Source organism: Diplotaxodon limnothrissa, linkage group LG7, assembly GCF_057381915.1.
Source record: "Diplotaxodon limnothrissa isolate DT_005_m linkage group LG7, D_limnothrissa_male_GT1.1, whole genome shotgun sequence".
NCBI classification, from domain to species: domain Eukaryota; kingdom Metazoa; phylum Chordata; class Actinopteri; order Cichliformes; family Cichlidae; genus Diplotaxodon; species Diplotaxodon limnothrissa.
Window position 1 is genome coordinate 9,960,056 of NC_140602.1, and position 18,061 is coordinate 9,978,116.

General features: G+C 43.0%; 1 protein-coding gene and 1 non-coding gene across 3 annotated transcripts in view; one reads left to right on the plus strand and one right to left on the minus strand.

Annotated features, from left to right (window-relative positions):
• Positions 1-2,085: 2,085 nt before the first annotated feature.
• frmd4a (FERM domain containing 4A) overlaps positions 2,086-18,061 on the minus strand; it is a 54,849-nt gene continuing 38,873 nt past the window's right edge. For both annotated transcript variants that reach the window (XM_085359170.1, XM_085359169.1), the window contains exons 12-24: positions 14,938-15,014; positions 13,847-13,985; positions 13,560-13,701; positions 10,829-10,962; positions 10,593-10,715; positions 8,964-9,195; positions 8,654-8,710; positions 8,320-8,557; positions 7,935-8,093; positions 7,390-7,713; positions 6,726-7,309; positions 4,942-5,044; positions 2,086-3,979 (exon numbers count right to left, since the gene is read on the minus strand). In XM_085359170.1, coding sequence (XP_085215296.1) covers positions 3,877-3,979; positions 4,942-5,044; positions 6,726-7,309; positions 7,390-7,713; positions 7,935-8,093; positions 8,320-8,557; positions 8,654-8,710; positions 8,964-9,195; positions 10,593-10,715; positions 10,829-10,962; positions 13,560-13,701; positions 13,847-13,985; positions 14,938-15,014 — 2,415 coding nt within the window. In that variant the 3' untranslated portion in view covers positions 2,086-3,876. The remainder of the gene's footprint in view (positions 3,980-4,941; positions 5,045-6,725; positions 7,310-7,389; positions 7,714-7,934; positions 8,094-8,319; positions 8,558-8,653; positions 8,711-8,963; positions 9,196-10,592; positions 10,716-10,828; positions 10,963-13,559; positions 13,702-13,846; positions 13,986-14,937; positions 15,015-18,061) is intronic.
• Positions 5,201-5,273, plus strand: trnam-cau (transfer RNA methionine (anticodon CAU)). The gene has a single exon. It is a non-coding gene; the product is annotated as a tRNA-Met (tRNA).

Sequence of the window (18,061 nt, forward strand, 5' to 3'; positions counted from 1 at the left end):
CTCTCTCTCTCTCTCTCTCACACACACACACACACATACAGACACACAAACATGCACAAACAGACGTATGAGTGGAAAAAAATCCAAGTGCAGTTACTTTCTCACGGCAGTTCGGGATAACAGCTTCCAGCTGTTGCCTGGCTGGGAGAACTGCTATGGGAACACACCGAGTACAAAGACCAACGTGGGATTAATTAGTAAATGGACACAGAAGTGGTACAAACCAAAGCAGGATGATAAAGCTGGGTGTCCTGGCAGAAACTGACACTGTGCTCATGTTAGCAGAAACCACATATCATCACAAAGGATCACAACTACCGTTTGTGAGTTTTGGGCCTGAGTGCTAGCCTTAAAATAGTAGAGCACACGATAAGTTAAACACACATTTCAGCAGAATTTACTTAAAGGAGGATTTTGTTTTCCAGTGGATATCAGCAAATTAAAAAAGGTGAAGCCGGGCTGTTTAACCACGTTTTCTGATGAGTAATATCTTTTCTGTTTGGAGTGTATCTTCCCTTCTGACTCCACAGGAAATCCTCTCAAAGGTGCAGAAGGGAGGGAAGTAAATTAAGCTCGGATGTTAGGAGAGTGAGTGTGTCCGGAGGAGAGGAAACAGTGACCACATGTTGGGATTCCCTTTGATAAGTCTGGCCGACACTATGACCTTTCAGCTGGATGGCCTCAAGGTATCTGATCTTGAACCACTTTGGAGAAAGGGAACGGAAGAAGTGAAAAAAGAAACGACAGACCACTTATCTTGAGAACATTCATCAATAATTTATTTTCTTACTCTCAAGAACCACCACAGCTTCTCGTCTTGAAAATTTCATCATCAATTTTGAACAACACAGTTTTGAAAAATGCAAAGTTACTTTACAAATTCTTAATAGAAAAAAGAATAAATTAAGTGTGGAATTAAGTTGTTTTTTTAATCAATTCCACATTTGTTTTCCTACAACACCTTTAATGTACTGTTTCAGCTGAAGAGAACTGATAAAATTGAGTTACATGCTCTATTGTCTGGTAGAGGAAGTGCTTCTACTATTAAACTGTTTGTTAAAATAAGCTTCATTTTGCACATCTGGTATTGAATCTATTGATAACAATGAAGAGATGTCTAGATCCTACGTGACAAAGCAGTAAGTGGTCATTTTGTAGCACCTGAAAGGGTTGTTACAATGTCCGAAACTTAAAAAAACAAAAAACAATACTGGTTCATTTAAAGTGGAACATTGTTAAAACAAAGGATGTGAATGTTAAAAACCCCACAAAATCTAATAGTGCCCCATCAGTACATACAGGAAAAGACTTGATAAAATAGTTAGTTCATTTCTTCTCTTGGGAGTATTACAAAAACCTCATACATTAGTATGGAGCACAGGAAATATGTTGTTTGGAAATATGAAGGGAAGGGATGTCACACGTCTTCACAATGAGCTCAGAGGTCAGAGATTACAACAAGGTCAAAATGGTACTTTTTTTGGTGCGGGATGACACCACGGAGTAAAACGTGCTAATGGTAACACGAAGGAGCTGGGCGCTGTCTTTGGGGTCTTCCTTTCTCAGAGGATCTTCACGGCATGCGTGGGATTTTTTGTCTAGCACAGAAATGTTTCGGAGGGAAAAGCAAGATCAAACTCAAATACACTCGAGTAAAGAAGTCATATTAGGTGATCACTGGTTCCAACTCTGCTTAACGACTTATTCAATTTGTCCAAACTTGGCAGGAACAACTGCCCAAGAACTGGCCATGCAGGAGGTCGGGCGAAACCTTCTTAGTAAAATATTGTTTGCCCCAAATTGTTGTAATTTGGGGCAAATTACAACAACTCACAGCAGTCTATAAAGGAAATACAAATGAAAGACGTACCGTTCCTCTCATACCAAGAAGCACAATACACCTTTTATCCAGTCTGAATGGTGCTATAGGATCTATCAGAGATTCACAACGTGTTTTAGAGCAAAATAGCACTTGGTTAATTTAGATTTTGAGGAATAAGGAAACAGTGGTGAGCATTAATTTGCAACGGAAACATTTGTCAAAGGAAGAGAAGGAAAATGGCTAAAAACAACCAAAATTCCCTTTATTGTTATTTATTTTTTATTTTTTTTTACAAAACTAGATGTGCTTTTCTAACCCTGTTCTGAATATTTGATTGATTAGGACGTGTGAGAAAAATAATTCTCTCCATTTGAGCGGATTAAAGTATTTGTGTGTTGGCTTTAGCGTTTCTTCCCTGACAGCAGGGGTTTTAATTATCTGATGCCTGAAACACAGAGAGGATGGCCCTTTAACACCTTGTGGTTACACTGATATGAGAATACACTTACTGTAGGTCCAGCCCTCAAAGACACTGTTAATGTTGTGCTTTCAGACTTAATGGTGTTAAAATACATTTCACTTAATACCAAATAAACCCTCGTTGGATGTCATCCGTCCGCTGTGCCTCACTGTAATTTCATAGAATGGCTTTCTGCTGTGGGGAAGTAAAGGGGCTGTGTGGTTTGTAATGATTTCAGTAGTAAATTACAGTATTAATGTAAAGCACCAACATATTTGGAACAGATAAAGTAAGATGAGTAAACACAGTGCCATAAAGGGATACTCAGCATGGTGAGAGCTGGTGTAGAGCCAAGCTCAAAGGTTAAACAATTCTCACTGAGCCAATGCAATATTAAAATAGAAGTAATGCCAAGACATGTCAGACATTTTTTCTTTCTTTCAGGGTTTAATATGAAACAGTGCGCAAAGGCCAGACCAACAAACTTCAGACAAAATTTTAAAAAGTGCTGTAATGACTGAACAGCACCCATAAATGACCTTTTCTTCCAAGCCTCCTCTACTCCCTGGCTCATACACCATGTGATCAAACATGCTGCTGCGGACAGAGTAATCCTCTGAAGATCACAGATATTAAAATAAACACGAAGGATGAAGTCAGTGAAGAAGGCAAAAGAGTAACGCCAAACAACCACAAATCCAAATTCCCCCTATCATGATCCTTGAATTCACTCCGCCGATTCAAACCAGTCCAAAGACTTCTACGAGGGTTGTTATTGCTATAGTCCTTATTAATATCTAGACAGTCTCTCAGAAACCATGCTGATATTGTCACTTTGAGTACAGTTTTCACTTTTTTTCTTTGTGCCTGCCCAAGAACTCTGGTGTGACTGGTCGATTCAGAAACTGTCTGTGGTTGTGGGTAAAAGAGAGAACTCCTGAATGTTTCAGTCATCTTTTCTGTTTATAAATACGCTGGAAGAAATGAAGAAAAAGAAAGACAAACAAGTGTTAATGGGAATGAAATGCAACACAGTTCGTTTGGGCCTGGAAATGGGTTTTAAACTGGTGGCTCAAATCCAGCAGGTATCCTCTGACTGGGAGGCAGTGCACTGGAATAAGTCTGGGGACCAAAGATGAATATGAAAGAGATCCTGGAATGGCCTGTGTTGTTTCTGCTGAGTTTTGAGTTGCATGTGGGACGTTTTGCTGTGCTCTCTCTTCCCATCGCTCGCTTCCCGTTGCCCTGTTATTTGTGTGCTGCAGTAGGTGAGTAAAGAAAGGGCTCTGTGGTGCTGTAGGGTGACAGTTCAACAGATGAGGTGGCATTTCTCAGTCCGTCCTGTGAAATCTGCCCTTAAAGAGCCCAGCGAGTAGTCCCTGTCCTGCTGAACTGCAATAGACAGGTCATAATAAAGAGGTGGTGAGATGTTAGGAGGAGGGAGGCTCACGTCCAGCCCGTCAAGTCTGCTCAGGGCAGGGTTTCTGCAGGGCTTTGAGGATGAGGTTGTCAGTTGTTGATGGATAATTGTGGGGGACAATGGAGAGGCAGTAGGAGAGGGCAATGGGACTTTTCTAGGCCCCATAGGAAGGTCTCAGACCAGCGTTCCAGGTTTGGCCTTGTCTTGTCCGTACCACTGGACATCTGCCAGCTCTGAACACAGAGGGCTGCTGAGAAAACAGCTGTCACTCAAAGTCCTGCAGAGGAAGAAAGACCAGAATCAGAACAGATGCAGGGCAGCTTTTTTGTCTTTGTCTGCTGTTTGTGAGCTTTTTTGTTGTTGTTCAATCTCTGGTCTGTGACGGTGCACGGTTAAGTGTTGTTTATTAGTGAATCTTGTGAGCTGCAGATCAGAACGGAGCAGAAAGCATGCAAAATTCAGGCAGATACAGGCAAAGAGGGAGTTCATGACACGTATACCTCCACCGTCAAAGAGCAAGAAATGAGAAATGAACCACAACTGTCAGTGCCCCACAGATGTGCATTAGTTTATCATGTTTTGATGGGATACATTTTTATGAATGAAAAGTTGGACTAAATTTGGTCCTGATGTTCTATAATGAAAAAGGTTTGCTTTAAAATCTACTGATATTGCATTTTCCTAGTACTATGCTAGATTTAGACCACAGACGGTACCTCTATGCATCAGAGCTGGGCTGAGGGGGAGACTGACAGACGTCCTCAGTAGGAGAGCAGTCTGCTGTCCCTCTAAACCAGGAGAGAGGACACACACATAAGGAAAGGAGGGTTAGTAAAGACAGAAAGATGGACAAGAATGAAATGACAAACAGTAAGCAATAAGAAGATTCCCAAGAGAAAAAAATTAAGAGTAATAGGTGTGTAAGATAATCAAGAAAGACAGTGAAGAAAAAATGTACATAAAGACCACAAACAGGAAAGCAGGCGGGAAAATACAGACATATATGATCTGACTGAAGTCTGAAAAGAATTAGGAAGTGTTTTGCACCCAAAATCACAGACAACGACACAAAGAAGAGCAGACACTCGAAGTTTGTGAGTGTGTTAAGCGTGAGTCCTGGACAAATATGAAGAAAGAGAAAAAAGCTGAGCAGCAGATGCAGTTTTCCCTAATATTCCTATCCGCTTCAACGTCTTGGCAGCTTTTCAGCCACCTTATGCGTGCTTGTGGGTTTCTTACCCGCTCTGCCAGTTAAGGATGTGTTGTGGGCTGCAGGGAGGTGTGGGTGTAGCTGCGTGTTCACTTGACGGGGTCATACTCCTCTGGCTGTGAGGGGAAGCAGCTAAAGCAAAAAAAGTAGAGTCAGACAAGTGACACAAAGACCAGAGGTTACAGTGAGGTGAAAGACAAAGGAATTCCAGCTATGCTCGGGGGATGGGGGTGGGAAATACCCTGTGAGCTTGGGTGGGAAGGCTGAGGGAGGGGGGGAGGGGAACAGGCCTCGTTGGCGCAGTAGGCAGCGCGTCAGTCTCATAATCTGAAGGTCGTGAGTTCGAGCCTCACACGGGGCATGGCTTCTTTTTTATTTTGTTCTTAGCCCTTATCTCTTCATATGGACTTGTCAAAAATGCATTTAGCACACACTTCCACATAATTGATGAGCAAGTACCAAAATGTCATCCTTGGGCCAAAAAGATGTATATTTACTTCCCCGAAGGGACATTTGAAGGTTAATTGTCATTCAAGTGAGAAAACTGGGTGAAGATGTGAGAATCCTCACATAAATGCGGGAAACATTAACGTGTGTGCGACGTGACCAAAGCCTGTCAGGCTTCAGATCACAAATCCAGAAATTCAACATTTAAATTCAGCTTTAATTGCTTAGTAATTACAATTTTCCTAAACATTATTAATTTATGTATAATTAAAAATAAATGCGAGTTGAACTGCTGAACTACTCAGTAAGAGCTCTTAATCGGAAGCCTAATCTCTGAATATACATGAATAATCTCATTAATTATTGCACGCGTGGGTCACACAGCAGGCAGCGTGAGGTCTCATAAAATAAAGATTTGGAGTTTTAGTTGCATTTTTAAAATCAGCAATACCAGCAAGTAAATTACAACCAAGACCAACACAAATCAGTTTGTCAATTCAATTCAATTTACATAGAGCCACACAGACAGCCATCTCAGAGTGTTTTACATTGTAAACTATATTAAGAGCGAGAACCGCACGATTAGATGATCCCTTATGAGCAAGCATTTGACAACAGTGGGTAGGAAGAACGTCTTTGTAACAGGAAGAGACCTCTGTCATTACCAGGGTCAGGGAGGGGCAGTCAGATACCATTTGGGGTTAATGAGAAAGAGACAAAAGAGTAGAACAGAGAGATCCAGTTTTGGATAGGATATATGTTCCTATCCAAAGCTAGACTTTTAACAGGCTTGCCTTTTAGCTCAAGCAGCCAACCGGAGGAACACTGCTTCATACCCACACACACATGCCTCACTCTACTGACGCCTTAAACAGTCTATTGCAAAATTTCCCATCCCTTCTTCAAAAACATCAATACCACTAGAAAAGATTAAAAGTGTATTTTCGTGCTGCTCAAACTCCATAATTAGTCAAACTGAGCAACTGTCTACCCTCGTGAAATTAAAATATTAGCTTAAGAAGCTCTGTCATTTTTTTCTGAATGCAGAGATATTTGTAAACCGTTTAATTATTAACAATTGTTGTTATAATCTAAACATTTATGGAAAACTAATATAGAACTGCTCTCAGTCAGAAGATCTGAAGCTAAACGATCCCTCAGTAGTTCCAATAATCTGAGGAGCAAAGGAATTCAAACCATGCTTTACATGTGGCGATGGCCTCGGTTTGCCTTTTTGTCACGGGGTCATTTGACAAAATTAGTGACAGCAGGGATGTACTGCATGCCTTCTCAGTGCAGTAGCGTGACAGTCTCATAATCTCAAGGCTATGAGTATGAGGCTGTGACCTTTCACGATGAGACCTACCTGGTGAGCCTTTGGCGAGTGTTCCTACTCTACTTCCTCGACCATGTCCCAGAGTTCCTTGCTGTGACCCAGTCTCAGAGGATGTGGATCCCGAATGTGAGTGACTCCTCTCCTTTAGGCTCCCTGAAGACCTCTGGTACCAGCACCGCAGTTCTTCAGAAACGGCCGCCCTCCCACCTCCTCCGCCTCCACCACCCTCTCTCCCCAATGATGGAGTCCTTACGATCTGAGAGCGTGACGGCGTAAGTCGGCCGCTTCCCTCTCCTCCCTCCTCTCCCCCCCAAGCCTCTTTGTACAGTCCCCCAGCCGTGTAGGAACTGGAGGTCTTGAACTGAGCCTTCACGCTGTAGTGTCCCTCCTGATCACTCTCCAGGCTGCGCACCACCACGGGGTTGGGGCTGCCCTCTACATATAGAGGGTACTCTTTGATGCGGTACTGGGAAGAGGGCTGGCTCTGGCTGTGGAGGTAGACTCCATGGTGTCCCCCTCCCACTCCACTACCACCTAATCCTCCACCAGAACCGTTCTTAGCTGCCAGATTTGGCATTGAGCCAGAGTTAGAGGAACCCAGGTGACCTGCAGACCTGCAGAGAAAACAAAAAATCATATACGACAGTCTCACACATGAACATATATATATATATGTATATTTCCCTGCTCTTACCTGTGTCTTTGCCTCTGCCTCTGCCTGGCTTTGGAGGGTGAATCTTCTCCCAGAGTAGAGTAATTTGGGTTACTGCCAGGGGGTCCTCCAGAGGGGTAATAATGCTCCGAGCTGCTTTGGCTGGTGCAGGATGAACAGTCATCCAGTGGGTCGGAGCCATTGGAGCTGCGTCCTGGGCCGAGGAAGAAGTCAGGGCTGCCCAGGGTGTGCGGATGTGCGTCGGAATCGGATGCCAGCAGTTTGCCCTGGGACTCAAGGCTGGAGCTGCGGTTCCTAAAGTGCTGAGAAAGACTGTGCAGACGGGTGGGACTGATGTCCACTGACCTGTGAGAGTTGGCAGAAATACTAAGTGTAAAGACTGGGCTTAAAAATCTACTAACTTATTTAACACAGAAACTGCTGTAATTTCTAGTTAAGTAAATGGAAAAATCGAAAGAGCAGCAAAGGAGAGCTAAAGTGAAGAGGTCCAATGGCTTATTTCCAGTTGGGAAACAAGGCTTAGTCAGTTTACCTGCCAGGAAATGATTTAAGGTATATCAACTGACCTGGTGGAATGTACATAGTGCGGGGTCCTGGTCCTCAGGTCCGGAGTTGATGGCATGCTGGACTGAGAATTCCAGTGAGGAAGGCTCCTAATGGGGCTGCTCTGCAGAGAATTACTACCCCCTGCTTCTGCACTGCCCGAACTCGGGAAACGCCTGTGACTAGACAGAAGTTAAATAAGTTACATTCAAAATAAATGCAATTATTATCATCAGCATCCACTGACTTTCTACATTTTCTATCTGCAGTTCCTCTCTGCAATTATACTTCTTGCACACACACTCCTCTAACAGTAACTTGAATGAACTACTTGTTGTCTAACTCTGATTAAATATAGCAAGAGATCACATTGCTATATTACAAATTTAAAGACAAACTCACTCATACCTTGAGTGAGATGAGCGTTTCTTGACTTTCTCATAGGGCTCATCCAGTGATGATTCGCTCCACATCTTGGGTTTGATAGGGGATTTGTCATAGTCAGAGCGTGTGTAGTGCAGGTGTCGCAGGCCATCCAGGGACTGCGGTGGAGGGGGGCGACTGTGAGATGGTGGTCTTGGAGGGAGCCCCTTATGAGGTGAAGCTACTGGAGAGAAGGTGGGGGTACCTGTAACTTGAGGATCATCTGAAACAAAGTAATGATTGGATTGGATTAGACATTATATTATTATTAGGAACAGCACAGCTATCAATGGGAATAAGGCGAGGGATGGAAACTCACCGTCATCCAAGACCAGTGCATCAGACAATGAGCTGTCTTCAGAGCCAATATTGGCTTCTATAGGACATAAAAACAAAAACAAGAGGTTACAAAATCTAAAAGCTTTTGTGTCAGTGTCATTGTTTTCAGATCTTTATTATATCAATAGCAAAAATACTGAAAATGACTAGCCTCGCCATACAATGGGTGGGTTTATATAACAGTACAGATAAGAATATTGCTGTCTGTGGTGGCAATTACAGCAAATTGATATGACATAGATATGAAAGCGATTTGATTTTCCCTAAGTGAACAGGCAGTTTATTGGTACCTTCTATGATAAGCGACGCTCTCTGCGTAGGCTTCTTGCCAGAGCGGACCCGGTACTCATTGATGGAGTTCTCAATTTCCTGGAGCTTCTTCAGTGCATTCAGATAAGAAGTCTTCCTCTGTTTCTTCAGCTTTTTACTGCTTACGTGAGGATCGCTGGCGAGACGCCTGGCTGCCTCGGTAATCTGTGACTGAATGGCAAACTCCCGCTCCAAACGCTCAAGTTCTTCTTCCTGGCAAATACACAAACATGATTGCAAACTTAGAGTAACACAAGCACTAAGTTACTGGATCCACTCGCAGCTTTTAGCAACAGAAATGTAGGAATGATCCAAAAATAACAAGTTCTAGTTTGCAGATACGGATTCAGAATAACTCTCCCATGCAACGTAGTTCGGTTATACACATACAGAAAGCCTTGCCAGAGAAAACACACTGCGGAAATCATTTATCTGTGCTGCAGCCGTGCATTTTCTCACCACTGGATAATCTCTATTGAGACACTCTGTCCCCAGTAATAGCGCCTCTCCATCAATCCGTCCTCTCCTCTTCTACAGCTCTCCTGAGACTTCTCAAATCACACAGGTGAACCAAGTAAACATATTCTGTTTAATGCACTGTATATATACTGTGTTGCCTGCACAGTAAAATGTATACAGACATACCTCTACTGTTAAAACTCATGAACATGACAAGAAAACAAAGTCCTGTGACACACTGTGTCCATCTAGCACGTAATTCCTTCACTGACATCTGAGCGCGCACACACATGATTTCACTTGTCTCCACAGAGGCAGAACAATGATGTATTCACTTGGGTTGACTTCATAGTGGGCTACCTCATTTCTGAAGAATCCCTCTCACTAACAGTGGCTTTACACTACAGCCGAGCGGCTTCTGTTTCTGTGTGTCTACGAGTTTAAGGTACTCCGTGTAGATCAAGAAACACCGTTTGTGCTTGCGATGCACTTTTGTGATATCGTGTCCCTGGATTCTTTTCAAAGCACACAAACCTCTGTGGAACACACCCACATGAATGCCTGCACACATGCAGGAGCACACACAATCCTACTATCACCACTTCCTGTGGTGAGAAACCAGCCGGGCTATATTTAGAAGTTCTGCTGCTCTGGAAAATCTAACCGTGGCACAAAACCGGCAGCGAGACAAAGCTACTTTACAAGATCAAGATGTCTCAGATTGTGGCTTTTCAGGGTTCTCAGTTTTCTTTGTTACTTCAAAATTAAATTCTGATAGAATCAGTTACTTTATTATCATGTGAATCCTCATCCCACTACATTTTGAGAGTAATATGTAGAGTATATTAGCTTCATTTAAATCCTAAGGAAAACCTTGATTTGCTCAGAATAACACAGAGCCCTTAACTAGCACTACTGTTCAGTGCGGACCATTAACATTACAGCTAGCTTAAGAGGAGATAAACTCACTAAACTAATTAACGCTGACATATTCCAGCTGCTGCATTACACCACTTGGCCAAATACATATACTATTAGGTATTCATTTCAAATGCTGACTCTGCTAAATGAGCTCATGTTTTTATTTGGGGAGTATGAGACTGGAGTGAGAGATAAGGTGCCAGTAAAAGAAATGGAAGTTATGGCCTCACCTCTCCCTTAGGTAGAATTTTCTGCTCATCCAGTTTGAAGGCGGTACCGATCTTCCGTCTCACAGTTGGCGGCTCCTCTCCCGGATCCAGTGGATATTCCTTTGGAAGCTTTCCAGTCAACTCCTGGAAAAAATTAAGGAGAAGGAAGGTAGGAAGTGTGAGGCCATTGAAATGAGATTAGAAAGGATTTACGCTTTTCAAAATATTCACCAATTCAAACAATTATTTTCACTTACCGCCTCCCGTATGCAGATGCTCTTGAGTTCCTCTAGTCTCTGCTTTAGCGTTTCCTCCAGAGCTTCCTGTCTGGCCCTCAGCGCTGCCAGCATGTCCTTCTTAGCCGTCTGGGAGCTGTCCGATTCCTGGGAGCCTGCAAGGTGCAAACAACACATAAGTGAAGACAGGAGTCAGAGTACTGTTCTGAGGCAGAATCTGAAGCAGAGGGAGAAATAGCTTGTGCACCTGCTAGTCTTGCAGGATGTTTACAAGGAAGTGAGTGGAACGTTTCGATAAGGAAACTGAGTTTTGCTGGTGTGTTTGTGCAAGTGTGTGAGTGTTTAAAGGAAGGGGCAGTTTAGGACAAAGTCGGTGACGCACATCTCCAAGACCCCGAGGTGGTGCCAGTCTTGTTTGAAAACAACTCATACCCTCCCACTCACACTGTGTTTCTTGCTCTCTCATTGACCCCTTATGTGGGGGTGACGGACGGATGGACACGCAAATACTAAAAAGTACTGGTGAAAATGTTTTGTTAGAAATAAACAGCTGTCTATAATTCTTAGATGAACCCAAATTACTTCTGTTTTGGAGGAAAAAAGCCTGCACGTTGAAAGATTTCTGAAGACTTTACAATTTAGATGTATTTCGAAAGCCCCGTTTAGACGTGTCACAGATGTGTCACAGTTCCCGTTCATGCTGTTTGACTAAGATCTACCCTAGTCATCAAGAAATCAACACCGTAGTCACAAAAAGAAGTGACAAGGCACAGATAGACAAAATGAAGAAACACTGAATGATATGAGGTGCGAACAGAATAGGGCTGGGTATCGTCACTGATTTCTAGAATCGATTCAATTCCGATTCACAAGGTCCCGAATCGATTCGATCCACGATTCGATTTAATTCGATTCGATTCAATTTAAATCTGGGAAATTTTGACAGTCAGAAATATAATTCAGATCAGTACATTTACATATTTTTGTATCTATAAAAAGGAAGCTGACACTCGCAAGACTTTATCCAAGCTGTGAGCATCACAGCAGATGCCTTTGTGTCAAAGTAGCTGAAGATAAAACACAGAAAAACATGTAGGTGATTTTCCTGGCCTGGGATTTTATAAAAAATATTCTGCAGTACATCAAAAACGAAAGAAAACCATTAATTAATGAACATTACCTCTGACGTTACAGCGGTTTTATTAGAGACACGGCTAAGCATTTTGCATTTTGAATAATTTTAAAAAGTTTAAATTTGTTCAGTATTGAACAGCAGAAATGAGGTTTTCTTTTCGGAAGAATGTAAAAGGGAAAAAAACAGCGGCCGACAGCGCTGTAAGCAACAGTAGACTTGTGCGTAACAAGCAAGCGAATAATGAAGAAAGCGAAACTGTTCGAGAGAGAGAGAGAGAAAGAGAGAGGGAGAGGGAGAGAGGGAGAGAGAGAGAGCTGCGCATCGCAATGGAAGCAAAACAGTAAAAGAGTGAATTCATGACGATGTTTATGTGAAGCGTTTGGATCTTCTTTTGCTGCTGGTTCGGTCAATATTGTTTGGAGAGAGATCAAACTAACAGCCTTAGAATCAGCGCATAAAGGGCGTGAACACAAAGCGCGGACCCGGATCAGCGAGCTGTCGGCTTTCACTTTCAGCCCCGACAGTGAGAAAGGCGACATCTAACTGATTCTGATCCGCGGGTCACGCCCTGTGTTTAAGTCTATGTGAAGAATCCCTGTACCTGCTCTCATTTACTGTTTGGTGGTTCTTGAAATTTTGTGAGATGTCACCAGAGATTCTGGCATTTCGGACAAAATAAATTTATATTAAAAAATCGATTCAGGATTTTAATGAATCGATTTTACGTTATCCAAGCCAGAATCGATTTTAATCGATGAATCGATTATAAAAACCCACCCCTAGAACAGAACTACAGAAGAACGCAGAGGAGGATAGAGAAAGGTTAGGAAGGGATATATGAGAAGAGCAAGGGCTAGGTGGAGGTGAAACAGAAGGAAGGAGTAAATCTAACCGAGGTGATCAATGGCGAAATGACAAGCCCAAGCAGACAACGCATACTGAAAGGGAACTGTGTTCTTCCCCGGCAACAGTAATTGACTCAGTAAAGTGTGAAATACTTTAAACAGCTGACCATGTAGTTACGTACATGCTAATCATAGATTATGCTTGGCTGGACTAATGCATGCAACTTAAAGTGATTTATACAGTAGTAGCGAATCAGGTTACAGTACTGGTGTTTCTCATCAATGGAATTGCTGCACTTGATTTCCTGGCATGGAACACATTGTATGTGGCTGTATGGGAGTAAAAGGGCATTTTTCCTCCCAACTCTAATTTTAGCTAGTGTTACAAATCTTCCCGTCAAACTTGTTACTTGTTCAGCACCGATAAGCATTGTTTTAAAGGCCACGCAAAGTTGTTCACTGACCCTCTGCCCCTCTCATTCTCTCACCCACTAAAATTAGAGGAGTCGGGGGCCTCTGGAGGATGAGTCTGTGTGACATGGGAGTGGTGTTCTATACATACTGAAAGACACTGGGTGTGGTGTGAGCACAGTATATGTTTGAGAACATTCAACACAGAAACGCTGGTCTCTTTCCAGTCACAGCTGTTTCTGTCTCTCTGGTTGTCAGCAGGATTCCTCATCATCAACAGATGCGAGCACAAAGACAAATCTTTGTCGGGGTATTTCCCCCTCGTGGTTATTTTCCTCTGAAGCAGCAAACACGCACTGACCTGAGGAGAGCAGGCTGCCACTGCTGCCACTGATGATCTTGCCCTTGCTGCCCATGTTGGCCAGTTTGGATGTCTTCAGTGTTCCTGTTTCTGTCAGGTCTATGGCAATCTCGCTCAAACTCCTCGCTGCATGGATCTTTGACTGTATGGACGAACATGGACAGGCTGTGTTAACACATCTGTAAACTGTTAACCCACCACTCCTGCTGACCATGCCTTGTAGAATTGTAATTATTTCGTGAGATCTATCGTACGCTTTGACTTAAAACGTCGTGGGAGAGACTGACCTTGCTCTGTTTGCGGTCCAGGTAGAACTGGTGCTGGCTGATGGCCATGGCCCAGATGGACTTGATGAGGGCAGGACAGGCGTACCAGGTATGCACAGCAATGCCGCTGTGACCGAACGTCCTTCTCGTTACCGACGCCCTACAGTAGGAGCGGACACAAAGCCTCCTTATATACACTGAATAAAAAAGATGGCTACATGTTTACAGCAATGAAAACACTCCCACTGGACTGCTCCAGTGACTAGTGCTGCTACTTAGAGAGCGAGCTTCTTTTGAAGCCTGAGGAGAACTGTCCTGATAGAGATACATTTTGCAAAGCCACACACGATGTTTCCCATTGTTTAGTCATCCTTTTTTAAACACACATCTGTAGCTGAGCAACAGACCAGCTCCCTCTAATGACAGCTTCCTTTAAAGAAAACACCGCTGCTCTCTGCTTCACCCTGTCTGTCTCTTTTTCTCCCATTCCCTCTGTCATTGGAATAACACTCCACACATATAGCCATGTTAAATAAACACAAGAGAGGTCACTTCCTCCGCAAAAGAGCTATCGCACAGCCATCTATCCTTCTGTGGTCAACTACCAAGGGTTTTAACATATATGTGTGCATGTTTGTGTGCGCGAGCACTAGAGCGCGTGTATTCTTTGCATGCATGTGGCTGCACGAGCGTGTTAATAATCAGCCTTTCAATCCGTGGCGGGCTCCACCAGGACATCCTCAATATCTTGCACTGTTGCCAAGACAAATTTTTCAGCCATTACTCAATTAGATTCTATCTCTCTTTCCATGTACCGCGCAGTATGGAATCTGAATCTCAACATATTGACTCGGGCCGCAGTGGTAATTTACAGTAAAAGCTACTGGAAGGCATTTCTTAACTGATGTAAGACTTTTATGAGTTCCAGATATTAGGCTTGAGACCACAGATCAATTGCAAGAACATTCATCATTAAATTTACTGATTTAAGATCACAATCGTCCAATGAGGACTTCTGGACAAAGAGGACACGAATGCTTGATAATTAAACGGTTTCTTAGAAAAGAACGGCATCAAATCAATCTCAGCTTCAGTTTGTGATATAAATTTACCTCCTGGGGTCATGAACTTCCACCGAAAACTTCTTCTCTCTGAAGTAGAGGTTCTCCAATTGACGCCATTGGAACACCTGAGATTTAGGAAAAACAGAAACTCTTCAGGACTTCTCACAGAAAAAACGTGCTTCACATTAAATCCGCGCAGCTTTCAGCCGGGTCTCTTCACTGTATGTTCCAATTTGTTTTGAAAGAAAATGCAATGGGTAAGGAGGAGGAGGAGGGGGGGAATCGGGGCTGAAAAGGAGGAGTTGGTAAGAGAGGAGGACCTAATCTGGAGCTCTATGATCAGGTCCAGACCAGGCAGTCGTGTCCACAGAGGATCCCAGCACTGGATGATCTCACTTTGGAGATCTCACTTTCTTTTTGCCTCCTTTCCGATCCTTTGACAACCATCAGCGCCGCTCTAAAAGAAGCCAAACCCAGCTGGGCAAGAAAAGTTCCCTCTAGACGTACTCCAAAACATATGTGTATCTTAAATCCTCCCAGGCGCAGGGAAGCTGAAAGTTCTGAGGTGGTGGGTGCTCACCATCTGTAAGCATGTGCTTGTGCTGGCGGAGAGAAAGTGTGTAAAGTTAAGTTTCCTCCTCTCCTAGAGCTTTGCTAGGAGCGTTAAAAAGTGAGGGGGCGTTTGTGCCTCCCCTCCTTCTGACCCCTCCTCCCTCCCTGAGGGACTGTGGGCTCTGCTCTGGGCTGCGGTTGTGGTGTGTGTGTGTGATGAGGGGTCTGGGGCGTGATACGGGGGAAAGAAGCTTTTTGCGGTCCTGCCGATTGAAGTGCCCTTGCTTTGTTTAGTCAGACCTCTCTGCCTGCACACACAGACATTCAATGTCTGAGTGTATTTCGTGCTTGGGAAAGAGCAGCGTGTCGGCTGCTTAAGAACACAAGACGGTCTGCATCTATCAGCTGTAAGAGACACACAGAAACATGAAACGAGTATCAAACAGGAGAACAGAAATAAGGCGAAAACGAAAACGGGAGGGGAAGAGGAGAAAGGGTGTGAAGGGAGGAACAGGTCACAGCCGAGGAATTTTAACAGCTTGGGAAAACAATGGACAGAAGGATGAGAGGGAGAAAAAGGGGGGGGGGGAATATTATGAACAAAAAAACCCAAAACAGTCATGCGTGCCTGTGGGTGCACGATGAAAGAAAATCAGTGATCTTATCAAAACTTTTACTGTACTGCACGTTGTCAATGGAGTGTTAAGTGCTAATGTAGCATGCTGCTAAAAATAGCAGGCAGAGTAGAAATGGAACGAGTGACTGTGTGAGTGTTGGCTACATATGGGCCAGAGCTGTGGAGATTAGATAGGTGTTTGTAACTGTTTGTAACTGTGTTCAAGCACGAGACCACTAAAACTGTCCTCACTGTCAGCTGGACAGACTTGCTGCAATTTTGAAAGTGCACTTTGATGTTTGCGGATAAGCTGTACGTGTACGCAGAAGGCATTTGAATCTGTTTGAGCCACCTTATTTACAAAGAGACACAATTATGCCACCCTGAACTTTAAATTTAGCCATTTTTGCTTTCAAGTATATACCAGATTATGTAAGTACTCTTCTTACATAAACCTATTGTATTAAAAAAGACTTTCTTCTGTTAATATCTTGAATATCTGATAAAAACATGCTGGCAGCTTCTTCCTCGGGAACTCCAGTGAAAGCCGGCGGGTGCTGCTGTTATCAGGCTGAAGGTTCGGCATGTGCGTGTGGATATAAATCCTCTTCGATTTGGCTGTAGAAGCCTTACAGACAATGGCACAATCAGACACAGACAGAGGAAGTGACTGGTCATTATTCATAAACACACGAGGTGCCCGTGTGCACGGAGCCACGTCTGTCTCACAATAATGTTTGCACACAAAAACACACATCCACTGGAGATGAAAGGTCACATCTGATTGAGTGTAAACGCCTTTCTTTGGTGTAGCAGACTCCCAGAGGCCCACTGAAAGAATAGAAAGTTTAAATAGCTTACATTGGTTTAACTATAGTGTAGCCAGGTATTCTTTTCTATAACTGGAACTAGGAGTCCCAAAAACTATTGTTTAACCCTTGGGTGGGGTTCCAGTGCGCACCAGTTGTCACAAAACTTGTTGTTCAATGTTTCGGAAAAAGAACACAAAAACAGATGCTGACAAAGACGAAGGGGTTTTTAACTTAAATATTCTTATTATTTAATCATACTGTTTTTTCCCGGTCTGTGACTAACAGACTCTATCATCTCTGCTTAAGTAAGTCACAAGACACTAATGAAGTATTAGAACAGTGTGTGGGTCCACTGTAAACCCCTGCCATGATGAACTGTTCTAGTGTGTCCGCTTTTAGCATGTGGTAAGACTGGAGGAGGTATTTTAAAACCACTAATAAAAAAAAGTTGAGGGTGTGGTAGGTTGCTTGCATTTAGAAACAACAGGATCTCCCCTTATAAAAACTAACTAATTAAAGAGAACTACTTTTAGTGCACAGCTATTGTACACCACAGCGTGAAGCTACTCTCTAATTCATTAGGGTTTTTTGTTCCTGTGTCCAAAGACAACAGCCCCAAAATGTCTCATAATCAGCGTTGCTCCTCCATCTCCCAGATTTACAGTAATGAAAACTTTAACAGTGGTTGCACTGTGAGTCAGTGATTGCTGGAATCCATCTGACTTGTGGGCTGACGAATCACCAAATCTGCACTTCCTGCAGTTAAAATAGTGGTGACACTCACTTACTAGCATTCGAATGACCTTCGTCTTTTCTAGAACACATCTCTGGAAAGAAGAAGTGCTAACTCTCTTTTATCATCTGATTATTGAACAAACCTTCACTGTGTTCAGTGGAGTTTAGCTGAATATGTAATGTTTTATTAACCCTTTAATGCCTAGTGTGTAATATGTGATGCAAAGTGTGTTTTGAGACTTCTAAATCATCAGCGAGATTTTTTTCTCTCCCGAAAACCTAAATAACCCAGATTCAGCAAATACGATAGAAATTAAAAGTCATATATAGAAATAAAAATGTGAATAATTTTTTTAACAAATTTGTCAGTTTTTGGTTTCAGCTTGAGTCAAAACATGATAAAGAGGCCCAATCTCACTCATTCTCTGCTCTCAAATGCATGGAAGAAATAAGGGAG